The sequence below is a fragment of the Puma concolor genome, chromosome C1, assembly GCF_028749965.1.
Source record: "Puma concolor isolate L17-30 chromosome C1, mPumCon1.1.hap2, whole genome shotgun sequence".
Taxonomy (NCBI): Eukaryota; Metazoa; Chordata; class Mammalia; order Carnivora; family Felidae; genus Puma; species Puma concolor.
Window position 1 is genome coordinate 213,418,023 of NC_141674.1, and position 27,825 is coordinate 213,445,847.

General features: G+C 44.8%; 1 protein-coding gene across 1 annotated transcript in view; it reads right to left on the minus strand.

The window, feature by feature from the left end:
* DNER (delta/notch like EGF repeat containing) overlaps positions 1 to 27,825 on the minus strand; it is a 318,800-nt gene that overhangs the window by 1,055 nt on the left and 289,920 nt on the right. Inside the window, exons 10-12 of the mRNA XM_025930353.2 lie at positions 26,773 to 26,886; positions 16,970 to 17,101; positions 6,175 to 6,421 (exon numbers count right to left, since the gene is read on the minus strand). Of these exons, the coding sequence (XP_025786138.2) occupies positions 6,175 to 6,421; positions 16,970 to 17,101; positions 26,773 to 26,886 (493 nt within the window). The remainder of the gene's footprint in view (positions 1 to 6,174; positions 6,422 to 16,969; positions 17,102 to 26,772; positions 26,887 to 27,825) is intronic.

Consider the following 27,825-nt stretch of genomic DNA (forward strand, 5'->3'; position numbering starts at 1 on the left):
GCAAGTGGTGAGAATAATTTAGATTCAAGAATCAGATGGAATGATAAACATACTCTGAGAAATACATTCCCTAGCAAGCACAGAAATTTAAGAGACCTGGATATAACACTGAACGAGCGGAGATATTAGTCTCCAGGGCAGGAGGTAAAAAAATGGATTTCATGAACCGTGGAGCCCAAATTAATGTTGAAGCTTCGAGGTTAAATCCTGGCAAAGCAGCCAGGCATGACAGCTCTACAATAAGCTTCAAGAAAACGTGTATCTATTTGTCTTTTTCTTCTGAGACCCTTAACTATCTGGAGAGGCAAGTTTATTTTACATCCATTCTAGTGTCTGGAATACAGAATGGCGGGCGGTGCTCCCTGGACTATGGACAGACAGCCTCTCCCGTGGGACTTGCAGGAGAGCTGTAAAGGCTCAGAGGTCATCGGAGGTCCCACCATAAGGAGAAGGGGATATGGAGGAAAGGACTTCCAATAAGGAGATGTCTGTCCACACCCTGCTACCCACCGTCCAACCCCGCCCACCTGTTCCTCCCCACCCCCCACATACACACAAGCCATCGCCTTCTTTGAGCACAAGCCATTGTCCCAAAAGATCTGTATATATCAAAATCCCCACAACAGCAGGACTGATGCTTAGAAGCCAAGGGGTGTCAAAATCCAATTTCAGGACTTCCTGCCAAACCAGTCTTAAGATGGAGATTATGAAAATAAAGCCAATTCAACTTCTGGGTGGTCTCTTCCCACTGAAGACCTCACCTTCCCTAAGTCCCTGGAGTGCAGTATGACTTAAACAATCTTCCACACTTGCCCACCTCCCCTCCTCATTAGTAGAGACAACTCTTTTTAACTGTTCCAAGTCCAACGGATTCACAAAGGAAATACGTAAAGAATCTGAAATTTTAAAATGGTGGGTCGGATGGGCCCCAAACACTTCAAGGGGCTCATTTACCACAGCCTCCACCCTACCCACCCCCACCCCCATCCCTAGTTTTTCCTTTGCTTTCTTGGGAAGTCCACCCTCTCACATACAGTGAGGAGTAGAAGACAGTGGGAGATGGGAAAACATTGCATTCTTCATATGACCTTTGGTTCTTAAACATTCATCCATCTTTTGTTCCGATTCACTCAAGATTTACCGGTCTTCAGGGGCACAAAGGCATAAACCGTGCCAGATGGGCACCGGGCAAAATACAGACTAATGAGTTCATGTGTTCTGCCACCAAGAAATCCAAGGGTATTACTGAAAGATTAAAAAGCTTTCAATGAAATCACAGCTAAAACGTGAAGGCTCACTGAGGCCTGGGATTGTGCATCCATAAACCTGGGTTGGAGTCCAGCCTGGAGTCTGTTTATCTAAACTGCATGAGGCCTGCGTATATCTGAGACCACGGAAAGGAACAAGAGTGTAGAAGCCAACTAGATCCGGATACTTTCTCCCAACGCTGAAAATTTCAGAAGCTACTTTAGGGCGCAAATACTTTGACAATCTAGGTCTCATAAAATAGCCAGACCCGTCGGTAACAACATACCACTAGATCATTTTAAACAAAATAGGACAATCCCTGTGAAAAGCCCTCTTCCCATAGTAACCATGGGGCAGTTTCCCGATTTGATGGGAGGGCCAGCAAATCACACGCAGCCTATTAATCAGTCGGCTGACCAAGAGGAAAAATCCAAGTGACTTAATAGGTTGAATATGTGTTTACGATATCCATTTCATTTATTTAAAAAAAATTTTAATGTTTATTTATTTTTGAGAGAGAGACAGAGAGTGAATGGAAGAGGGGCAGAGAGAAGGGGAGACACAGAATCCGAAGCAGGCTCCAGGCTCTGAGCCGTCAGCACAGAGCCCAACCCAGGGCTTGAACTCACGAAGCGCGAGATCATGACCCGAACTGAAGTCAGACGCTTAGCCGACTGAGCCACCAGCCGCCCCAAGATACCCGTTTCATTTTTTATGTGATTTCATAGTTTGAAGAAGAACCTGTTTCTTCAAAATCCAGAAAGTTAAATGCCTCCGTGTTATGCAATCTACCAACAAGCTATAATTCAAAGGGCTGTGACCTTAAACTGCGGTCATGGGGCTGAATATCGACAGGGCAGGTTTGAGGAGGGGTGTTTGGGGTCCGCTGAGAAAAACGAGGCAAGGGCTGAGCCCTGCCGGGAGCGGCCACACGGTCGACATGGACAAGAACAAGGAGCCTCACTTCATATCTAGACAGGTAACTGGCTTTGTGCCCGGTGCTACTGAGATCAACTCCACACCAGTATGGGAATGAAGTATAATGCTGGTTACAAAGGGAACTTGGCACTGTCTTGGAGCTGGAGTCCTTTAACTCGCTCCTGAGAAGTCCATTCCACTTCCTCCAGGGATGTACAGGGGTCTCCGCGCAAAGTGCGGTAGCTACCACACAGAAGCTAAAGTGGTTTTTAAAACACAATAGAGTGAACCAAGACTTTCCTTGAATCTCCTCCACCCATCACTGTGGCAAGCTTACATCGAGTAAAACGGGACTGTGCATTCATACTCACATTTCTAATACCAATAGCTTTTTATAGTTTCCTGCTCTCTCAGAACTGGGTGGGTGTTAAGAAAGAAGCTAACACCTATAGAAGTCCATTTAAACTCTCAGACGCTGGGTGACTCAGCTGGTTAAGCGTCCCACTCTTGATTTCGGCTCAAGTCCTGATCTCACGGTTCATGAGATGGGTTCACATCGGGGTCTGAGCCGACAGCGTGGAGCCTGCTTGAGATTCTCTCTCTCCCTCTCTCTCTGCCCCTCCCTGGCTCGCATGCTCGACTGCTCTCTCTCTCTCTCCCAAGATAAATCAATAAACCTGAAAAAGAAACAAACACTCTCAGGTACTAAACCAATAAAAGAGCTTGCCTGTGTTATTGCAGGAATATTTATGTGACTATTCCTTCAAATAACATGAGAGTTTTTTTTTTTCTTATCATAAAGGTACATTTTAAATATAAAACAAATCTTTTTGGAAAATAGAGAAAATTATAACGTAGACCAGGGGTTAACAATCGATAGCCTGCAAACCAATCACAGCCTGTTGCCTGTTTTTCAATACAGTTTGATTGGAACACAGTTGCACCCATTCATAATGTGTCTCTGCTACTTTCACACTATAAAGGCCGAGCCGAACAGTCACAGGCACCCAGAGGATACACGGTCTGAACCAGCTGAGGTATTCTGCGGACCCTTGCTGAAGACCCTAAGAATCACTCACGGTCCCTCTCTCCAAAGGATTCAGCGGAGTGTCTGGCCATGTCAACAAAAACTAGAAGGAATGATGGAAGTTGTGGCCACGATAGCATTAATGTCCCTGACATCCCAAAGATTATCTGGTGACAAGTCTTGCCCACGTTATTTCACTAAAACATACGGCAGCCAATTCTCAGGCAGATCGAGACTGTGCTCTCTTCCAGCTCATGTGCCCCTGGAAGTCAAGAGCTAAAACACCACCACAGGGAAAGCAGGCGGATCTGACCTTGAGAAAGGCCCAAAGCCAGAGATGCTCTTTGAGAAAACGTGACCGGGTCCTCTCTCAGCTTCCCTGGTTCTGTTTTGTGTGACCAGGTGCTTAGCGCTGGGGGAGCAGAGAGCAATCTGCAGCCGAGATGTGACCTCGCTCCAGAGCCTGGAATGCCCGTGCGCTCCCACTGGTCAGCTGCAAACTCTCTCCGGCCCGAGGGATCAGCAAAGCAGCCACAGAACACATGACTCTTAATCAGAGAGAGAAACGGGCTCCTCACAGCCCAGCACCGGCATCAACTGAGAGCTGACATCAGAATCACCAGACGCTGTCTCGGTCACTCGTGAATGCCACAGATGACCCACTCAGTATTCGTCCTGCGTGGCTGCTCAGCTGATGGCATTCAGATCCCATGTCACCTCCAGGCCAGCAGCTGGGAGACAGGCTGGGAAGTGGGAGCAAGCTACAGGTCACTGCTGAAAACTAGGGAGGAGGTAACAGCAAAAAGAGTTAATTTTTTTTTTCAGTGCTTCTCTAGGGTTTCCAGGAAAAAGGAGTGAAAAGGGGCCAACCAGCCAGAGACCCAGCCAGGACCTCTAGACAGCCAGGCTGTAGAAACCACAGGTCGTAGCTGAGTAAACGTTTATGAGGGAACGTTCCAGATATCTGGGAAGGTATTGTATTAACTTCAGTGGCTTTATCGGTAGTCACTGGTGCATGGAGGAGCTTACTGGTTAGGAATTCTGCAGTAAATATTTTTGATAAAAATCAGCACCAAATAAGAACCAGGTCTGCAAATGCTTTTAAGTTAATTCTTTCCTTCCAAGACTATCCAGCTAAATATCTTCCTAGCGGGCTATCTAAGCGGGAAGCTCAGAAGAATCTATCCTTAACTATGCTAGGGCTGAAATAAAATACTCCTCTTGAACACAAAAGGATCTTGGCCAGAGATCCCTCCGGGGGTGGAGGGAACCGGATTTCTTGGGTCTCCCAACACATCCCGGTGTCACGCCGCCGATTCCGCTCCTTCCCGGTGAGCTCAGCACCTCCGGGAACAGAGAGAGAAGACTCTTGAGCAACAGAGGAGCTTGCCTCCTCGCCTCCACTTTTTACACCTTTCACCTCTCACCCAGTGATTTCTGAGAACCTCCAGCACTCCTGGGAGGCTGCTGCCCTGGAATGACGTCACCTCTCAGGCAGGTCAAGACATCCCGCACCAACCCCTGACAGAGACCGTCCTTTCACTACAGACCTCAGATTGTAGGAAGGAGGGTCGACTGTGTGCCAGCACCCGCTGGAGACGGAAAGAAAACGGCCCTTTATGTACAGGCTGGCGGACGAGTCAAACAAACAAGACGTGCAGGGACTGGCCTCAGGGCTTCCCGGAGGCTGTGCTGTTAAGCTGACCCTTCAAGGAAGGAGTCAGTGATGAGCAGCACGTAGGGCCTGACTCAGAACTGGTTTGGGGATTTCCTTGCGCAGAAAGCAAACTTTCTGAACCTCGTAGCCTCTGTACCGTTCAGACAGAATCCGGAGCTGCGTGTGTTTTGATCAAGACGACTACACGGCCTCCCAACAGAGGTATTGCAGCTACTAGCTCTCATGACCCCAATCTGAAGACACCGAGCTCAGCCCGCTCTTTACTACAGCACAGACTTCCTGAATTGTGCACTTTAGATCATTCTAGCAATTAAAAGAGAAAACAGCTTTCCTTTAACAAACCCTGGTGCGCTCGTTTTTGTACTAAATATCCTGTGCAAAAATAAAATATGGGGGCGCCTGGGTGGCTCAGTCGGTTAAGCGTCCAACTTCGGCTCAGGTCATGATCTCACGGTTTGTGAGTTCGAGCCTCGCGTCAGGCTCTGTGCTGACAGCTTCGAGCCCGGAGCCTGCTTCAGATTCAGTGTCTCCCTCTCTCTCTCTCAAAAATAAATAATAATTTTAAAAAGTTTTTTAAAAGTAAAAAAAAAAAGATTAGCTGATTTTGTTAGTGTTACAGATTTGGAGAAATACATAGGATGTTATCTCTTTATACAAGCCTTTACTATTTGTAATTTAATTTGATTGCCTTGACTAAGGGAGACAGGACTTTTCACTGTTCAGGGACCAGTGTTTGCAGAGGCTTGAATGGTCTGTGTGAAATAGAGTCAAGTAATGGGGTGGCTGGGACTAAATGCCACACTTCGGACACCCGACTCCTGCTTTCTCTGTGGCACCACTGGTGTGGTACCTCGTCCCTCCAGGAGTCTTTCCTCCAGAAAAGGACATCGTTTTATAGAATATGTACACCAACAGCAGGATGAAAGCTGTTTGTCATTCCTTAAGGAAGCCGCTAAATCGAATGTCACTGCTTACCTATGCTGTTTGGAGAGCACAGCTAAAGACATTCCAAAAAGCAATCATCAAAAAACGTTTCCTACACAGTGATTAAGAATCGGCTATTTATAGCACGGATAAACACAAATTAAATGAATGAATGTATTCAATGCAAACAGTAAGCTAGCAGCAAATTATAAAGCAGCCCCATTATCTGTCCCCAGTATGCCTTGAACCTATGCTTTCGTCTATGAAATCCTCTTTGCAGGTGTGGATTCCTGTTCGCAACACCACCCGGCTCCCAGGAATGCACCCAGATGGCAGCGGGCTCTCCCCTCCGCCCCCCTCCCTTCCCCACGCAGCCCACCTGGCGTGCCGGATGGAGGCGATGGCATTGCTGAACTCGCTGTCGATGCTGCGGCAGTTATAGAACTCCTCGTAGGCTGGCCGGGAAGAGCCCTGGTACTCGATGCGGCTGATGCGGCAAATGCCCACGATGAGGATGATGAGCATCAGGATGAAGGCGACGCAGAGGGCCCCGATGATGATGTAGAGGGAGTGCCGGGGCATGTTGGTGAGGCTCTCCGCCATGTGACCGGACTTCCACTGCAGGTCTGGGGCGAAAGTAAGCAAAGGCCTGGGTGTGAGTTGTGACCTTTGTAACAGGAAGGTCTTCACTGACCTTGCTTCAGCAACCTAAAATACAAGGGCCACCCCAACTGGGAAGAATTATTTTCTATGGATAACCCAGATCAAGGGCTAATGTCCTTAACATACAAGAGCCTCTTACCAATCATTAAGAAAAACCAGGAACACACTATAGAAAAAATGGGCAAAAATATAAAAAGGAATCTACCGGGGCGCCTGGGTGGCTCAGTCGGTTGAGCGTCCGACTTCGGCTCAGGTCAGGATCTCGTGGCTCGGGAGTTCGAGCCCCGCGTCGGGCTCTGTGCTGACGGCTCAGAGCCTGGAGCTTGCTTTGGATTCTGTGTCTCCCCCTCTCTCTCTCTCTGCCCCTCCCCTGTTCACGCTCTGTCTCTCTCTCTCTCTCTCAAAAATGAATAAACTTCAAAAAAAAATTTAAAAAGGAATCTACCAAAGACAAATAGAAAATTATTTACTTTCATAATTCTTTAAAAATGCAATTCCTCTATCCATTCCAAACAGTATTTAAAATATTTGATAACCACAGCTGAGGGGCGCCTGGGTGGCTTGGTCGGTTGAGCATCCGACTTTGGCTCAGGTCATGATCTCATGGTCCATGGGTTAGAGCCCCGCGTCAGGCTCTGTGCAGACAGCTCAGAGCCTGGAGCCTGTTTCAGATTCTGTGTCTCCCTTTCTCTCTGCCCCTCCCCTGTTCATGCTTTGTCTCTCTCTGCCTCAAAAATAAATAAACCTTAAAAAAATTTTTTTTAAATAAATAAATAAAATATTTGATAACCACAGCTGATATGTGTGCAGAAATGAGGATGTGCAAATTGATACTCAACCCTTGTGTAGACTTAATGGACCCGGAAATTCCAATTTTTAGAATTTATGCTGGGGAAATTGTCCTATAAATGCGTAAAGCCCTATATACAAGGACGTTCATCTCAGCATCAGAACTTTTAAATGTTAAATGACCAAATACTATACATTTAGAAAAAGGTTCATTAAATAAGCACAACCCCCAGGTACCCACCACTCAAAGTTAATACTGTTCAAAGTTAATAAAGTTCATATTGAACCATTTTTGCTTTAGATTGTTATTCAGGTTTTTTTTTAAAGAAATAAAATGTTATAGCTATAGCCAGAGGCCCTACCCCCACACTCTCTCTCTGTCCCACAAGTAGACAAAACAATTTATAAAAGAAAAAAAAAAATGGGAAACAACTTAAATACTCAACTCTTAGTGAGATGGAGAGATGTTTTCTTCTTTTTTTAAATTTATTTATTTATTTTGAGAGCGAGTGTGTGTGTGCGTGAGAGCACGAGCATAGGAGGGGCAGAGAGAGGGAGAGAGAGAATCCCAAGCAGGCTCTGCACTGTCAGCACAGAGCTCAATGTGGGGCTCCAACTCACAAACTGCGAGAACATGACCTGAGTCAAAATCAAGAGTTGGATGGCTAATCAACTGGGCCATCCAGGAGCCCCAAGAGATGTTTTGTTCCAACAAGGGAACAAAAGCAGTTGGCCAAACAGGACCTACCCATATAGTACAGTCACATGTGAACTCAAAGTGCTTATCTATACACTGAAAAGCTCAAGGCAGAGTGATAGTAATGACGAATTTGCTGCCTTCCTATGTTAAGCTCTTTGAAAACATCTCACTTAATCATTACAACCAACTGAAGATCCATCATTTTCTCTCTCTGCTTTATAGGAAATTGGCATCACCAGCTGGGTGAGCTCAAGTCTAGACCCAAGTCTGCCTCACCCAAGAACACACTAACAGTAGAGGTCAATGGGAGGCAGAATCACAAGTATTTTTATTTCCTTCATTATACTTCTCCGTCTTTTCCAGCTTCTTTCAAAAGAATAATGTATTCCTTTTATAAAAATATTTAAAAATCAGCAATAAATTAGTTGAAGAAAACATCCATGGGATTATCTTCCAGCATAACAGTGGAAGAAGTGTGGGTCTTGGGATCACGCCAACCTTGCCTTCAATCCTAGCTGCAACATTTATTTGACCTCCCTGAGACTTCGTTTCTTCATTTATAAGATGAAAATGGCAACACGTACCCCATGGCTTATTGTAGGCACAAGTTAGAAAACACGTGAAGAAAAGTAAGAAAGTCTGCTGCTGGGCATGTGGTGGGTGGTCCTAAAAAGGAGCAGGTGTCACGGTGGAAGAGAGATAAAGGATAAGGAGAAGCAGGACACTGCCCTCTGAGGCACGCGCTGTGAGCTCAGGATTACTGAGCAATGCTCTGGGCCCTTTCAAAAAACACCAACCTGTATGAGCAGGAAAATAAATGGATGAATGGGACATAATCTCCTGCCCGGCACAGGTCAAGAGTGTCAAAGTATGAACTGTTTACAGACCTGCACACATGTGGAATGTTCTGGATAACGTGAACAGGACTTGAAAGGAAGTTTGGAAAATAAAAAGGGCTACATAAGACCAAAGAGAAGCCAAGTTCGTGTGAGAAAGGGAGGTCTTCTGTGCTGGACTCACAGCACCAGCACCTCGAGACGACTGGTTTCACATTAGGACTACGGGAGCCCGAAAATGGGCTTCAGGGGTGGGTGTGTGGACGGGCCCATCTTCCCGTGAAATGCTCGGACTCTTCTCACTGGGCCAAACTCTGCGGGAATGTGTGCGATGTGCGGGCACATACACACTCACCCAAGCTACAACTTCAGTGACCACGGAATCTGAGAACCGGCTATGCTTTGCCTTGAACGGTTACAATCTGAAGAAGAGCACAGGGAGACACCCAAACAAGGCCAAGTGTGCAGATCCCCTTTGTAGAAGCCTAACAGAAAAGGGACCCATGCCCCCAAACCTGATGGCTCCTGAGAGTTTGAGAAGAATGAGATGAGTGAAGTGTGTTCACATCCAGAACTTCAGACTCCTGAGTTTTCACCAAGACCCCTGAGGTCTGGTTTTGCCAGGTGAGCTTGGCTGCCTGAGCTCACGAGGTCCGTGCAGCAGTGAGACTGACCATGACGGCAGTCCCGGCTCTGTCCGAACCAGCTCACATATGGCCAGAGGGACTGACAGAAATCACGGCAACTGAACGGTCGCCATGGAGGGGAGAAGGTGTTTTGTGAAACGAGAACTAAGCCTCCGTCCCGGATCAGAGGCATTTAATTTGGCAATGCCTGGTTCACACTGAGAGAGAGTCACTCATTCTTCTGGCTGGAAGAAAAGCAGGACTCACTTGATTTGCAACTATTTCAACCTTCTCTGAAAAATTCAGTTGTAGGCTGGGGTCCAACCTCAGACCTCACCGTTAACAGCCACTTGGCATCACCGCAAGGGCAGCCAGCGATGTTTCTACTCCGACTTGGTAGAGGGCTCCGCTCCCACTGCTATGGCAGGGCCACGTGCGTTCCCGCTGAGCCCTCACAGTTGATTTCGAACTTCATGTGAATAGCTCACTCGTATCAACTGTGCATCCGCAGCGAGCACACAACCCACGGCGGTCCGGCCGCTACCGTGGACAGACAACGGCGCTGGGTTACGTGCTCAGCACGGCGTCCCAGGCCTGAGCTGCCTACGCTGCGTACGTTTCTGGCCATCTGTTCTACTTCCCCAAACTCTGCATTCCAGGCTGTTTGAACCTTTGGGAAAACGTTCTTGAAATTCCTCTGAAAAGCTCTGCTTCCCTCCTCCCCCCACCCCCACTTTTTTTTTTTTTTTCCTACGTTACTGTCGGCTGAAATTTTTCTGGTAGAAGTGAACGTGGCTGCTTTACTCACTAATCGGGTTGGAACCAGGCTGGATCTGAGTAAATCCAACCTCGGTCTGGAAGCATCAAGAGGATCTGCACCAGGTGGCCGAAGCTGTCACCTCCAGTCCTGGCATAAGTCACGAGACCCTCACGAGCTATCACTTTGCTGCATCCCAGAGTCCCGCCGCATGAACCATTCACTATGCCAGCTACAGCACAGCTCAGAGAGGAGCTGTGCACCAGAAGATGCTCGATGGAATGATCCCATCAGCCCCAACAGGTGCATGACCAGGGACACATGCACACAAACTGCCTGCTTATGGGTCTGCGAGACCATTGGTATTTAGGTTTCAAACTCAGTTTGTTTAAGGTTTTGTGTTTTCCACAGTGTGTTTGCATTTACCTGTCAATTGTAACATAGCCCTTGGAGCTAGGGAGAGAGGCTGGACTTAAGCAGCTGCACGGGGTCAAACAGACCACCTGTGGCCAGGATGAGACTAAAACCGGACCCAGCAACAACCACCACTCCACCGAAGGAGACACCATTAGCTTTATATATTTCATTCTAGAACACATTGCCTAGATCTGTTTTTTAATTTACCTACGTGAACGTAGTCAGGCTCGTTCATGTGTTCACCTATATTATTTAAAAAGATAGGGGCGCCTGGGTGGCGCAGTCGGTTAAGCGTCCGGCTTCAGCCAGGTCACGATCTCGCGGTCCGGGAGTTCGAGCCCCGCGTCAGGCTCTGGGCTGATGGCTCAGAGCCTGGAGCCTGTTTCCGATTCTGTGTCTCCCTCTCTCTGCCCCTCCCCTGTTCATGCTCTGTCTCTCTCTGTCCCAAAAATAAATAAACGTTGAAAAAAAAAATTTTTTTAAAAGAGAGTGAGTGTGCGACGTGAGGACATCAGACAGCTAGATAACTTTAGACCATCTGCTGCTAGACTAATTGAGAGGAGGGCTTTCAAATTACCTTCTGCTTTCCATAGCTAAGAGTTATTTGGACAAGCAAGGCAGTCAATGAGATCGCAAAAGATTAAGAGCTCTCATTAAACTTCAGAAGAGGACAGCGTAGGAAAGGAATGGAAAGAAAAGTTCACCTCTTTCATAGGATCTGCTTGCTGAACAACCATTAATTGGGCACCTACTATGTGCCAGGCATGGCACTAGATGCTGGGATAAAGAGCGAGGGAAAGTACACAGTTGGCTCCTGGAGTTCCCCGTCTTTTGAGGGGTACAGAGACCAAAGAAATGATCCCATAGTAGCTGTAGACATACAAGTGTGCCAAGCCAATCAAGGACCACCTCCACGGTGCTACTGGAAAGGACAAGGAAAATCTCCATCTAATTGGGGAATCAGAATTGCTCTAGAAGTGAGGGTCTGTAGGAAGCTGGGCTCTCCAGGTAAGTAGGTAAAAACCAGAGCTGAGGGAGAGCAGGGGGAACATGGTCCCAGGAAAAGACCCCGGGGAAGGGGGGAAGGTGGGGAACAGGACAAGAGACTGGAAGGGCGACAAGGTGGCTGCTCCAGGGAGCAAGGGAGCGAGCCAGGGGTTGGCTGAGTGAGGAGCTCCCTCCCACGGCCCCACAGGCAATAGTGTGGCCTTTGGTCTTCAGTTATAAATGCAATTTAATAGGAGCTCAGCAGTGGCAGGGAGAGAAACTGGTGGGGAGAAGGGTCTGAGTATTCAGATTTGCACATTGAAAAGATGCCTCTTCCAGATGCAACCATGTGGATGAATGGGTTTGAGGACATTGTGCTAAGTTGAAACAGGTCAGATAAAGAAAGACAGATATGGTGTAAGCTGGTTTATATATGGATCTAAAGAAAAAAAGAAAGCTGAACTCATAGTAACAGAGAGTGGAATGGTGGTTAACAGAGGCTGGGATGTGAGGGACAAGGGGAGATTAAAAAAAAGAAGAAGAAACAAAGAAAGTAGAATGGTGATTGCCAGGGCTGGGGGAAGGGGTCACAGGGCTTAATGGGGACAGAGTTTTGGTTTTTCAAGATGAAAAGAGTTACAAAGATGGAAGGTAGTAAGGGCAGCACAACAGTATGAATGTACTTGATATCACTGAACCATACACTTGAAAACGATTAAGATAGTTAATTTCATGTTATGTGTATTTTGCCACAATAAAAATAACTGGAAAAATTAAAAAGAAAAAAGACCATATACTTTTAAGAAACAAAAAGAAGGGGCACCTGAGTGGCTCAGGTGGTTAAGCATCTGACTCTTGATCTCAGCTCAGGTCATGGTCTCACAGTTCATGAGTTCAAACCCCACATCAGGCTCCGCACTGACAGTGTGGAGACTGCCTGGGATTCTGTCTCTCCCTCTCTCTGCCCCTTCCCCGCCTGCACTCTCTCTTGCTCTCTCAAAATAAATAAATGAACTTAAAAACAAAAAGGAAATAAAAGGTGCTTCTGGCTGCATATAAAGAAAGGGTTTGATGGGCTAGATTGGAAGCCACGTGGTGTTAAAACAATGAGGTAGATCTGCATAAACCAACATAGACAAATATTCTATATATTACAAATATCAATATGTTGTTAATCATAAAAGCAAGATGCTGAACAGTATGTATAGAATAGTTCCATTTTTATGGGAGGAAAAAAAAAGGACTTACAATATTGACCGAATGCATCTCGAAAAATAAACAATAAATGGCTAATAATTGTTACATTTGGGGAGTGAAGCAGAGGTCTGGATGAGAAGGAAGGTTAATTTTATTTTTTAAAATATCCTGGTTTATACAAAAATGAGAACCAAAGAACCCAACCAACATAGCCATGTGATGAGTTTCTTCAACCATTATGCAATTCCATGCATTTTGGGGAGGAGGATCCCAAGAGGGTCGGTCCCCTCTTCCCTCGGTTCCCGAAGCAGCCTGTACAAAACCTACAGAAACCCCACCACCTATGATGAGCCACCCTTGGATTATGATGAGCTCCTGAAGGCAGGGGCTGCTTTATTAACCTTTATATCCTGGGTGAAGTGTTCAGTGTTGATAGTAAGAGGCCCTTATTAGTTGAATTATAAATCCAGGATGGCCTATTTGCCTATTTGTAGAATATCATTAATTTAATAGTTGAGGCAGAGATTCAATTGTTCAATGCACTTACCTGTCCAACTGTCAGTCAGCGAGATTAACTGTGACGCTAACTGTAGAAACCTCACAGTTCCTACACAGATGACACAAAACACCACTATATAAACATTTATAGGAATTATGGTTTTTTAGACCTTGATTCTAGGAAGGCAAAATTTTTATTAAAATCCAAAGCCAAAATTGTTATCAGTCTCAGGTGGCAAGAATTGAGAGCAGACAAATTTCACTAGGTTGTTTTGGTACTTTCCGGAACTTAAGGTTTGCATTTGCTTCAGGGTACATATAAAACACAACAACTATTTAAATGATCCTTTTAGATAGTTCTGGGTCAGTTTTCTTGGTGGTTTTGATCAATCTTTGTGGTCTGCTAGATTTTTACTCCTTATTACTGACTAGGGGACAGATAATAACTCTATAGGGGCAAGTTTCTAGGTTAATCGATGTGTAGTGAAGGAGAAAGCTGTGCTAAAATCTGAAAGGCGAGCACTCCAGGCATAGGGCAGCAGATGGGTAAAGGCCTTGAAGGCAGGAATGAACTTGACCTATCCAAGGAAGTGAAAGCAGGATGATGTGGCTGAAGCAGAATGAGCAAGGGAGGGAGGCAGGCGATGTGGCCTCCAGAGGCAGAAGTGAGGCTGATGGGAAGCTCCCGGACCCCCTCTGACAACTCACAGGCCTCCCTGCTATGGAACCTATGTGGGCTTATGGTTCTCCCTCTTCTCTGCGTACATCTGAGCTTTCCTGTTGAGATCTACCCACCCGACCTTGCACCATCCAGATACCCTCCTCTTGGTTTCTGGACACTTGAGAAGATCACAGATAATTCAGCGTTAGAAAGGGACCTCAAAGGGATGGGACCTGAAGCCTCTTGAATCTTCCCTGGCCACTCTACTTCCACTCCTGGTCCTTAGATCCATCCCATTTGATTCAGACCCAGTTCTCTAGACACTGGCCATCAGCTACATGTCACAGCAAACCTCAAATGCACATTTTTCATTCTGACCTTCAGGTCAAGGATGGAAGCATCCAACACTGGAACCCAGCTGAGCCTAATCTGTGATGACACTGATTTTAGCGCCTTTGGTCTAATGGAGAGGCGGAAATGAGATTACCAAATGCAAAGTGCTATTCTGGGCAAACGGGGAGCCCAAGTGTGGGCCAAGATGTGTGATGGGCCCCCTCACATCCAGCCACTCAGTGTGGCCCATGCCCTTGGCACTCATCATCCAAATAGACAAGGAGCCGAAGGTTGGTCCTCCCAAGGAGTAGTTCACGGTACATGAGCCACAGTAAACTAGCATTTATTTAGTGCCTACTGCATTGCAGAAATCTGCACATATCTGCCTCCTTTGATCCTCACAGCATTTCCCCATCACTGTCTTGTAAGGTGAGAATGATGAGACTCCGAGAGATACATTTGCTTGTCCAGGTTACACAGCTGGAGTATGATGGACCTTGAATTTGAAGTCAACTTTTACACTTTTCATTTTCCATTCTTGTATATCTTTTGCCTATATTATCATCACTGGAATGAAGTAAAATTTAGATTTATAATTACAGGACTTCACTTAAAGCTTCTTGAGGGCATCTTGTGTGTCCCTGACTTCTTATCCATACTTTCTTATATATTTATCTTCATAATTAAGATTTAAAAGTTATAGGAGTACCTGGGTGGCTCAGTTGGTTGAGCATCCGACTCTTGGCTTTGGCTCAGGTCGTGATCTACGGTTCATGGGTTCGAGTCCCCCCCCTCCACCCCGGCCCCCGTCTCCCTCTGTCTCTCTCTCTCTCAAAATAAATAAGTAAACTTTTTTAAAAAAAGATTTAAAAGTTGTAAGTAGATATTATTCTGCCCTAAGGCACAAAATTTGTTATTTCTAACAGAATTACCAAATTTTAAATTTTTCAACGTTTATTTATTTTTGGGACAGAGAGAGACAGAGCATGAGCGGGCGAGGGGCAGAGAGAGAGGGAGACACAGAATTGGAAACAGGCTCCAGGCTCTGAGCCATCAGCCCAGAGCCTGACGCGGGGCTCGAACTCAGACCGCAAGATCGTGACCTGGCTGAAGTCGGACGCTTAACCGACTGCGCCACCCAGGCGCCCCTGGAATTACCAAATTTTAGAATGAAATCTGGCTCCAGTTTACTGATAAGTAAACTGAATGTCAGCATGATTCAATGCAGCCACATAAGCAGTGTTATGCCAGGGGAAGAACCAAGGTCCTGCTGACCTAAGTCTGGGATGCTTTCCACCAGACTGGACTTAACATCTTATACCTACACTTGCCTTAACATCCTACACCAGCTCATAGCCATTAGCATCCCTTTCTAGATCTTTCCTCAGCACAAGAGTATTTCCCAACCATCTTCGGCAAGGCCAGTTGGTCCTAAGACCACGCTGTCTAGGGCTGCTTAGGAAAGTTGGTGACGGAGAGACCTAAAAATAACTACCTTCTTTCCCTCTCAGTCTCTCAACCAAAAGCAAAGACAAAGAGTGAGCTGGTAGGAACCCCAATAATATTACCGGTCACACTGATATTGGAGAATGTGACCTTCCTCCTCAGACACATGAAGAATGAGACAGGCCCATGCAACCATAGGCAGTGCTGGACCCCCTAGGAGAGCTTATTCTTGAAACACAGAATAGAGGAATAGAGGTAACCAGCAGCCAGCCCTGGAAGGAGACAGACAGACAGACAGACAGACAGACAAATGGGGCTATCTATATATATGTGCCTCCTTCCAAACTCACACAATAGATGAACTATCTCTACCTGAAGAAAAGATGGGGAGGGATGAGAGAGCCCAGGGGGAGCTTTTATGGAAGATCCACTGTCCTGATGAATTTCAATTAGAAGAAAATACGTTTCATAGTTGAATTTTTAGCAGTTTCCAAAACAATGGAAAACCCAACAGACACATTATTTTTAAAAAATTTTTTAATGTTTCTATTTGAGAAAGAGATAGAAGTGGAGGGGCAGAAAGAGAGAGGGAGAGAGAGCATCCTAAACAGGTTCTATGCTGTCAGCACAGAGCCCAATGCACAGCTTGAACTCACAAGCCTTGAGATCATGACCTGAGCCAAAATCAAGAGTCGGAGGCTTAACCAACTGAGCCACCCGGGGGTCCCGCAGATACATTATTTTAATACATATCTTGATTATGAAATTTTGAAACTTCTGGGAGCTCATCTTTAGAGAACAATTTGCTCTCAGCAGCTCAAAATATTTTTTCAGGTTTTCTTTTACCCTCATCCTCACTGGACTATTCTCCAGGCAACCGAAGGAACCTAATACGTTTGAAGACACTTGAAGACATAAATGCAAAGTGAATTTATATTCTGTGTGCTTTTTCATGTTTTTAACACAAAGCCTCTGTTTTCTGATACGATTCGAATGCTTCTCAGTTAGGCACATTTTTGGCTGTCTGAGCAGCAGTGAACTCTGGATGACATCTGCACATTCGTATCCCAGTGGAAAGGCTGGATTCAGGCTCAGGAAGGAAGGGGGAGGGACAGAAAGCAATGAGCAAAGGTACTCCTCTGGACTGGCGTCAGCCCTCTGGCCCCACTGCTCATCTGTGGGTGACAGAGGCCACCTGGACACGGTCAGTATCCTCTTGGTGCTAAATGAAAATGTGATGTTAAAAAAAAGCAGAAATACTTACGAATCTCACAGTTTGCACCCACCCAGCCGTGTGGGCAGTGGCAGGTATAACCGTTGGGCTGGTCCAGGCAAGTGCCAGCATGGTGGCAGGGGTTACTGTCACATTCATTTATGTCGATGTCACACTCTTCACCTACGGAGAGAAAGAAAAGTAGCAATGGGACAGCTGGCTACACTACCAACTCTGTCACATCCCTTCTCTGGCAAAGCGGAGATCTGAGGCTGGGACCATGGTCTCCAGCAATGGAGCCCAATTTGCCGTGTGTATAAAGTGCAGAATCGTCCCCAAATTCATTCCAGACAAGGGACCTTCTGCTTAAATAAGAGTAAAAAAAAAAAAGAAAAGAAAGAAAAGAAAATAGCACTGGTAGAAAGAATCTCCTGTAGTCAAATAGTTAACTGAGGCTGATTCTCATCTCTGAATACACCTTTTGAGGTTTACTGGAAAAGTGGACTGAGGTTCCTGATTTTATTTAAGAAGTCTATTTTATTTTGAATTTCATCAGCTGATTCCTCTTATTTATTTTTCTGAAACTCCAGAAAGCCGAAAACTCACAGTTATGATTTCTTTTTTTTTTTTTTCTTTTTTTTTTTGTAGCCAAGTGTTTGAGAGTGTGAGTATGGACATGTGACTATTTTCTGGATAGTTCTAGGGCACAGCTGTGTGCCTAGCCAAAGTCATTTATGAAAACTCACTTCACTTTCCAAATCCCTGGCTGTGTTTCTGGGAATGATTGAAATGCACAAGATGAACATCAGCTCCCCCTTTAAGAAAAGACAGTTCTGAGGTCCACTTTAGCCTACCTCTGACACAATCTTCTCCGGGAAATGTGGCCCCAGGAAAGCCACGTTCATTCCAGTCCGCCTTTCCCCTCATGATGAAAAACGTGATCTGGAGCTCCTGACCCTACCTAGACCAGACACTTTGGGACATCCTTGACCCCATTAGCGAGAGCTTGGTTTAAACCAACAAACCAGAACATGGGCTGATGTCACTGGTCCAAACACCAGCTTACAGGAAATAGCTTGTTATCACAAGTTACACAAACAAAGCCATCGTCACTGATTTTAAGCTATACTACAAGTCAATACAAAATGGGTGTGCGTTTCAGACTGAAAGGCATCTCATCAGATGAATGGAAGGGGATACTTCCAATTGAGGCAACCTTTCTTAAAAGTTTGGAAATGAGAAAAAGAAAATTTCAAAACGTATCTCTATTTGCTTAGGTACATGTAAAACGTGGTAGTCAGGGGCGTCTGGGTGGCTTAGTCCGTTGAGCATCTGACTTTGGCTTAGATCATGATCTCACGGTCCATGAGTTCGAGTCCTGCATCGGGCTCTGTGCTGCCAGCTCGGAGCCTGGAGCCTGCTTCGGACTCTGTGTCTCCCTCTCTCTCTCTGCCCCTCCCCTGTTCATGCCCTGTCTCTATCTCAAAAATAAATAAACATTAAAAATTTTCAAAAAAGTGGTAGTCAAAAAAAAAAAAACAAATTAAGAAAAAAAAAAAAACCCTGTAGCACTGCTACAGTCATAGAGTAGAGCAAAGGAGCAAAATCAAATATTTTGTCCGTTTTCAAAGGCAATGTTTCAATGTACACTTGGGTAATTACTTCCAGGCTTACTTAATTAGTATTACTCTTCTATCTGCTACCGGTTTACCTCGCATTTATAAATCCACCGTATGTCACCCCAGCCCATTTCAGAGGAGGAATCTCACATTGAAATATGTCATGTCTGTTTCACTTCACACTTGCTTCTTACCTGGCATCTGACGGTTTTATTTTTAAATAAGTAAAATCTGTCGAATAAAACATTTACTACTTCAAGGCCCTGCTAGGTTGATTATAATTCAGTAGTGTCTAAGTGAATTTGTTTCCTGCAATAAATACAGTCATTTACATCAATAGGAAAGACATGAAATTGATTGCCTCTCACTAACCTATTTCAAAGGTTGTCTTTCTGTTAATGGGGCAATCGCTCTGGGTGGAAAAGGGCATAGACTGAACGATTACAACCGGCATTACATGGTAGGCTAGTTGAGGAGACACATAAACAAGAACGTGCTGAGAAACATTAAAAGGATTAGATCAAAGGCTTTCACAAATATATACCGCAGTATTACTTTCCCACCCTTTAGGAAGACAAGCTTAATTGAGGTATTTATTAGACAATAGCTGTCTTTAGCTCTGTTACCTTTGCAGCTGTAGCTGCAGAAACAGCCCGGCTTCATGCTTTTACCACGTCGCAAAACTCAAAAGCTCCACTCCACTCCACAAGTCCAATGTCAGTGCCAAACCCTTCCAATCCCCTAAATTCTGGGAAGTCCTAGAGCTAGTCTGGTCCATCCATTCTTCCTCGGGTCCAGAGCTTTTTGGACCAGGGAGGTAAATGCCAAATCCAGGGTCCTGATCCAGATAAATGGTAAATGCCAAATCCAGACTAGTCCTGATGCATGTATTGGTTCTTGAATCTCCAGGGGGCGTTAATGTAGTTGGCAGAGGTCCAAGATCCCTAGATTAGTCTCCTCCTGGGACCCACTAGATTGGAAGGATTGGATAGGAGTAGAGAATGGCAGGGGAAAACAGAACGAACTGTTAGATATCAACGAAATATCTAAGACCCAGATCCAAAGGACTGGGCCCCAGAAAGAATCTCAAGCCTATCCCAGTCTGGATTTCTTCACCCCAGTGTCCTCAGAGCCAAACTGGGGATTACATGATACTAGCTAATGATATAAACTCCATTCCAGTCTAGGGCCCAAATAGCCAGCAGCTACTTTCACAGCATACGTGTTCTGGCCAAACCCTGGAGGGACACATCTTGCGCAGGTATCTTTAGATTACTCTAATGGCCTATCTTACAGACTGATGCACCCGCGCTTCGAGTTGAATCGGCTCTCCCCCCACCTGGCTCTCAGCTGGAGGCCTTCACCATGTCATAGGCTGGCAGTAGGAATGTGGCGTGATTTTGATGATGGAGCCCCTCAAGAAAAATTTTTGGGAGTCCAGGAAAACTCCCAAACATGACTGCTCTTCTCTGCCTTACAATGATCATGCTTTCTGATGCCAGTCTTAAGCAAAGTATTTGAAGATTCATTATGAATTATAGAGAGCAACTTCGGTGTGTAGATATTCATTTGTATGGAAATCATTTCTATTTCCCCATAGTAAGAGTATTATGTTTTTATATGCACATCAACACCCCACCATTCCATTGAAGCAATATGCATTCTGACTTATATTAGAAGAGCTCTTAGTATATTCTATAACCTTTCCTTACTCATAGTTGACTTAATAGATCTTTATGCTTTTGCTGGCTTGAGCCAGATGACTTTTTTGTTGACTCGCTTACTTTTTTTTTTTTATTTGAGTTGGGGAAAAATCAATTACTTTTAAATCACTGTTGTGCTTGAATAACATTTGTAAAGAGAATACATAATGAAATTTCTACTTGACTAAAGCTGGAAATCATAGTCTGAACTTTAAGTCTTTTACAATTGCTTTCCAATCTACTACTTTCTAAGAGGCAGTCTACAGCAGGCATCAGATTTGATAGTATTTATGCAAAGTTACAAGTGTACTGTTTAATTCTGTATGCTTTACTCAGATAAATTAAAGTGAAAGAAAAAAAAGTCACTGCTACCAGCAAACCCTTAGATTAATACAGCCCACACTGAATCAGATCAATAAAAATTATTATAATCATAATACCTAGTATTAAATACAGAGCTACTGTGAAATACCTAGTACTAAATATAGAGCTACTGTGTGCCAGGCACTGGGTACTTTAACTATAACTCCCTTGTGCTTCACAGGTATTTTATTCCAGATGAAATGAATATTAAAAATTATTTGGGGTAGCCTGGGTGGCTCAGTCATTTAAGCATCCGACTCTTGGTTCTGGCTCAGCTCATGATCTCATGGTTTCGTGAGTTCGAGCCCTGCGTCGGGCTCTGCACTGACAGCATGGAGCCTGCTTCGAGTTCTCTTTCTCTCCTTCTCTCTCTGCCTCTCCCCCACTTGTGTTGTCCCTGTTCTCTCTCAAAATGAATAAATAAACTTATAAAAAATTAAATAAAACAAATAAAAATTATTTGGAACTTCTTCTGCCGCAATGGGGTAACTGAAGCCTCTCTTGGCCTTCCGCTGTAAAGTGGATGAAACATACATATTTCAGGAAAAACACTTTAACACATTAGACAACAGGCAGGGCAGGACTGTGACTGCGAGAGAAGGCCAACAAACCAGCTGAGTACCAGAATCGTCCTGGCTTTCTGCCTGGAGCCCATTTAGAACACAGTGTTCCACTGAACTGAGGAGAACCAGAGTTTGTGGAGGACAAGGTAGCTGCCATTTGTAGGACAGACTCCAAAGAAGACAGAGCCAGTCAGAAAAAGAGCATCAGAAATACGCCGCGTCCCCTCGAGTGTGCTGCTGAGTACTGTGCGTGAGTAGGTTGGAGCTCCACAGGCCCAGCAAACGGGATGAAAGACGAACAGTTCCCAGAGCCCACGGAGGACTGGGAAGTAAGTGTTCAAAGTCTCACAAGTCAGAAGGCAGGTATTTCACCGATCACCCAGTGCTTCAGTGAGGAACGGTCACACCTCAGTACTAGGGCGCAACTATCCCTAGAGACATGGTGACCGCAGATCGACTTCCCCAAAATAAAATAAAAAACAAAACACTTGAAAGGATCCATCAGGCCAGCAAGTAACTTACCTACCTGCCAGAGAAAAAGGCCAGCGCATAAAAAAGAAACACAATAAACCCAGTCACTCAATTTAACTCACAAAGACCATCCATCCACACAACGACCACTAGCTGTGCCAAGAAATAGGAATACGTGACCCGTAACCAGAAGAAGTATCAATCCAGAGACACAGAGGCAGAAATAACAGATGACAGTGAGTAAACACGGGATTTGCTCAAGACAGAAAACACGAACGAAATGAGGACAAAAATGAAAGATATAAAAAAGAACAAAATGGAACTTCTAGATATGAAAAATACAATATTTGAACTTAAAAACAAAACTGAATGGTTTTCATAGTAATTTAGACTCTGCAGAGTGAACCAGTATACTTCACAACAGCAACAGAAGCTAAACACACTGCAGCTCAGGGAAAAAAAATTATGTTGAACTGAACAGAGACTCAGCGACCTATTGTACAATGTTAAGTGGTCTAACAGATGTAACTGGAGTCCCAGGAAAGGGGAGTGAGGCAGAAAGTAATATTTGGTGGAATGGATAAAAAATTTTCCAAATTTGATGAAAGTATAAAACCACAGACCCAAGAATTACAACAAACCCCAAGCAGGATAAATACCAACAAAATCACACTAAGGGGGTGCCTGGCTGGCTCAGCCAGTATGGCATGTGGCTTTTGATCTCAGGGTCATGAATTCAAGCCCCATGTTGGGTGTGGAGCCTGCTTTTAAAAAAAAAAAAAAATCACACCAAGGAACATCGCGATCAATTTGTTTAATGCCAGTAATCAAGGAAAAATTCTAAAAACAGCCAGGATGAGACTTTTTCCAAAATGGTGGAGCAAAAACATTTTTTCTACTCCTCCAACGAGGTACAAGCAAAAACCCTTAACATGATATAGAAGACCAACATGAGGAGACCCTGAGGAGTCAGGAGACAGAAGGGCTGGGAAACTCAGGACCCAAGGAACAACATGGCAGTGAGCTCCCGAGCTTTCTTTCGGCTTCATATCCTCCAGACTGGATGCCGGAGAAGCCAGCAACCCAGAAGTGCCCAAAAGTGTGTGGGAAGAAAAGCCCCAACTACTTAACACACTTACAAATACTCCACGGATCACAGAGAAAATCTAAAGGCACCTAAACCAAATTAAATGACAATGAAATAGCACATAAGATTTGTGGGACACAGCCAAAGAACTGTTGGCGGGAGAATTTATGGAATTAAATGCACACATTAGAAATGAGGAGGGGCCTCGAATCAATAATCTAAGGTCCCACCCAAAAACAACCTAGAGAGAAAAGAGCAAAATAAACCCGAACCACCAACTTCCTAAGATAAATGTGACACTGCATTGTATGTTTAATTATACAAGGACTGGCCTACTTCACTGCACTCAGTCAATTAGAGAGCTTTTGAGCTCGAGAGTAAGTTTTGCTAAAATGAAAGAGTATTTGGTTCTGGGGTAGCAAGTCAAAGAGGGCAGGCAGTTGTTTTTAAGGGGGAGAGAAGGCTCTATGATAAACAAAGGTAAATAAGATTCTGTACTGTAAGACCTCTTAGAGCCTGTGGTTCCCAGACACCCTTTATGACTCTCCACACAGCATGTACCATGTCCCAAATTTGGCCACAGATGCTTTTTCCAAGAAGCATCTCATGGGACGAGTGTCCTGTAAAACATATTAACAGCACAGCTCTCCAAACAACTTTGGGAACCATTCTGTGGTCCTCTGCAGCCAGAACAGGGTTCTGGTTTAACAGGCTGAATAGAAATAGACATTCGTTGTTTCCAAAGACCAATTAGAGTGACGCTGGAGACTGCTTCATGGAAGGGTCCTACCGCTCCCTGTGATCGGGGTGAGTACGGTGAAGAAGTCCTAGGGGTCGGAGGGAGGGGGGTGGGGAGCTGAGGAGACCAGGAGGCAGGAGACGGAGGGAAGGACACTGCTGAGAAGCCCCTGACTTAGTGTTCGGGAACCAACGAGGGCAGGGCGGGAAGCGCCGGATGGTGCCAGACTGCCGGGTTCTTGGCAATCACACTGAGGGCTTTGATCTTTTTCTACAAACCAATGAAATGCCAACAGGCAACGTATAAGTGGGCAGCAAAGGGATTAGATTTTCATCTCACGAGATCTCCACAGTGTGGAGGATGTGTTAGGGGTGAAGGTAAAGGGGAGTGGGGAGACCGGCTAGGGGGGCCGCGCTAGTGTGGGCAGGAGGTGAAGGCAGCCTGGCGTCAGCTCCGGGAAGTGAGATCTAAGAGGTTCTAGGATTCTTTGGTGGTTGGCCACAGGTAAGGGAGAAGAGGACGAGGGTGCCAAACGATTCCCTGGTTTCTGGCCGGGACAATTTGAGGTGCTGGTAATACCACTTAATGAGGTAGCCAACATTTAAAGAAGGAAAGGAGAAGAAAATCTATAAGCTCAAGGTGCCTTTGAGAGACACCCAAGAGCGAGCGCTGACTAGGCAGTCGTAGACTTGCTCCATTTTCTGGAGAAAAGATTGCATTTTGTCTCCCATAAGATCACAAATGGATTAAAGATTTGCAGGCACAGAATTAACTCGTACGCTATTAGGATAACATAGGAGAATGTTTATAAGATCTTGACGGGTGGGTCTTTGTAACATGAAAGTACAGGAGAAAAGAAAGCGAAGGAAAATATCGAGATTTAATGGTATGAAAATAAAATATGGTGTATGAAAACAAAACACTTTTTATATATTTAAAAGACAAATGGCAGAAGAAAAATACTTGCACCCTATGGAATATAAAATGTCATATACTTATTATAAAGGGCTATTGCAAATTAAGAATAAAGATTAACATAAATGTTAACTAACTGGAATTAAAATAAATACTTAAAGTAAAAGAAATTAAGGAAGGAAAGAAGGAGGGAGGGAGGGAGGGAGGAAGGAAGGAGGATTTACATAAATCATCTGGTAGAAAAGCAAAGAAAGGTATGAATAGGCAGTTTGTAAAAGAAGAAACACAAATGATCATTTAGAAGTATTAAATGGTATTCAATTTCATTATGAATCAAAGACCTGAAAATTAAGACAACACTTAAACGGCACTTTGGGTCACAGAATGACAATTCTCAGTATATGTGTGAAGACAAGAAAATAGATATTCCTGTATACTCTTGGTAGGAGTGAATTTGGTACGCTTTTTCTGAAGAGCAATATGGAAATATGTACATATTCTGCTGGGCCCTGGGACTCCATATCTGGGAAATTAGCTCAAAGAAATAATCAGGCAAGTTCACAAAGAACTACATACATGGATTCTCATTGCAATGCTCTTTATAATAGAGAAGTTCTCAACTCCCCAAGAGCTGAATTGGTGATGAGTTAGAAAAAAACCAACATTTTATGTAACGGGCTAGAGGGCAGCCATTAGAAGTGATAAGACAGAAGGATATTTCTTCAGGTGGAAACATATTTATGATTTACATTTATTTTTAAGCGAGAAGTTGGTTATAATATAGTATGAGCAACATGATTCCTTTTACATTCAAATATATATGCATATACACTATACACTATCTGTTATATGCACAGACCTTCAGGAAAATCTCTGGATATATGTATTAAGATATTAACAATGGTTATCTCCAAGCAGGGCAGTGTTAAGTGTTTTTTCCTACAGTCCTGTATTTTCTAATCTTTCCTCCATGCTTTTTATTATTTGTGAGATAAAAATGTCTGGAAAAAAAAACCCAGAATGCTTCCCCAATATTATTTTTGCATCCATTGATGAGTATAAATGTCTGTGTGTGTTTATAAACCAGTCAGCAAAACAAAACCATCTGCGAATCATTTTCTGGAATGAGCCCACTTCTCAGTCCCAGGAAAACCCAAAAGGAAAACACAGGATGTGACACAGATAAATAGAAGGAAGATCAGAAGTTGCTTCTCCCACATCTTGACTGTTGGCATCTTCCCCAGAAGCACAAAAGAGGCTCCCCAGGGATGGAATGGGAGCCCGCCCGTGGTCTGTGAAATTCTCCAGGGTTGGGGAGGTGGCCACAGTGGCTCAGCAGGGGAGAGGGGAGCGTGACAAGACACTCTCCAGCCACTGAGAACACGTGCTTTCCTGCAGCTCAAGGACCTACCTTCTTCTACAGGCACCTTATAGGTCAACCTTTCCCAACGTGCAAACCAGAGTGACCTGGATGTTTCTGTTGCTTGGGAAAGCTCTGAAAACACAGACTTGTCCTACACTCTACATTTCAGGACTCTTGGGTTCCAATGGACAAGCAAAGGATGGAACCTTTTCTACCCTAGTGATTCACAGTTCCTTTTGAGAGTCTGATAAAAACGTGAAAGTCTTCTCTCAACATACACACATACATACAGTGTTTCACACCCAATTTCAGGGACTCAAAAACTCCCTGAAGCCCACGGGGCAGGGGGTGACTGAGAAAGCCTCCCGACTCTCAAAGTGGCTCTTCCCACTCACAGCTCAGTGAGGTGTTTCTCTTGCACCCAGCCCCGCCCCCTGCCCTCCCAACATGCTTTGCTCTTGACGGCTTTCTCTCCCTGCTCCCCACACTTACAGCGTCTGTACCTTCACCAATAATCGCCCCTGATGCTGGAGGCTTTCCCCCTCCTTGCCCACCCCACCACCACCTCCGTTCATTTTTCAAAATCCCCAAACTGGTGTATCTTTCAGGAAAAAGAAACATGGTAGCTGAATGCAATTTCCCTAAAAGACAAATTGATTCTTCCTTTCCCCTTCTTCCCATGAACACTTCCCCGAACACTTAACACTTTCTCAGGCGTTGGTGTAATGGCTTATTTCTCATGTTTCAAAGCTGCAGCTCTGGAAATGTTTAGCAATGGCAATCTCAGCAAGTCTCTGTAGCAAATGCTGAATCCCGAAGAGCCTCATTTAGTGACGACGCGGTCAATTGTTTTCAAGTAGATTTTCATCCAAGCACCGCCTGGTTACATTTTGCAGTGGTGTCCATATTTTTGCAACAATGTATGCACAGAGAATTCTGAGTCTTGGGTGTTTTTTTTTTTTTTTTTTTTAACAGCTGCAATCTTAGGGATCTGGGGGCAAATTTTAAAACCCAGTTCCCGGATCACTTGCCTGTAAACCCTGGTGCGCAGACACATGTACCATTCAGGCCCTCACTGTCACAGGTGCCTCCGTTCAGACAGCTGACATTAGCACAGGGGTCCTTGTAAGACTCGCAGTGGATTCCTGCGGAGAAACAGACACAAAAGGGGTAACTTGTTAATGAATCTCCAGCCCCCGTGGCCGTTGAAAGCAAAGTGTCTGAACAGCCTGGAACTATACGAAGGCAGGTTCCCAGAGGCGCACGTGTGTGTGCAAGTGCGCGTGTGCAAGTGTGTGTGTGCATGCTGGCATGTGTCCCCTCTTGGCTAGTTTGTTGTGAGGCCACGCCTTATGAGAACACAGCAAATTCATTCTCTGCTTTTAGGTCCTACCATAGTCATTTATCTGTACTTTCTCTGACCACAAGTCCCAAAGCCTAGCAAACAGAAAGATAAAACCCTGAAAGATAAAATTTATCAGTGACATGTTTTTAAGTCTCCAAAAGGAACAGAAAATCGCCAGACATCCTTTATAAGGTATCGATCTAATTGATAAGCAGCATCCTGAACGTGCAGATGTGGGGTCAGATATTGAAATGAGCAGTGGTTCTACTTTGGGGAAACTGCAGGATAGAGAGGAAGCCACTTGGCACTTAGAATTCATTCAAAAGACTAAATTGGATCACCGTGTACCAAAGTGAACATGTGTTGTGCACAAGCTACGTCCCAGGCCCTCACACTGGGCTTTGCGTCTAATTTGATCTTTGTAACGACACTTGGAGGCAGATAGCCTTATTCTCCCTTTTTGCAGATGAAGAAACTGAGGAAAGAATGCAAGGTCACGAGGCTGGTCAGAGAGGCAGCTGGGATTTGCAACCACCAGAGATCTGGATCTGGGTCTGTGCTTGTTAAGTAGCTTGCTGGGAGTGAGCTCAGACTGGCCGTGCAAACGTACAAAATTCTATGGAGCCCATTTCACGACAAGTAGGCACTTCAAAAGTCTTTATAGCAAACGCCGTTTCCCACGGGTGCAAAAAAAAAGCCTACGTATGCATGTATGTATGCAAAAGTAGGAGTGAGGCAC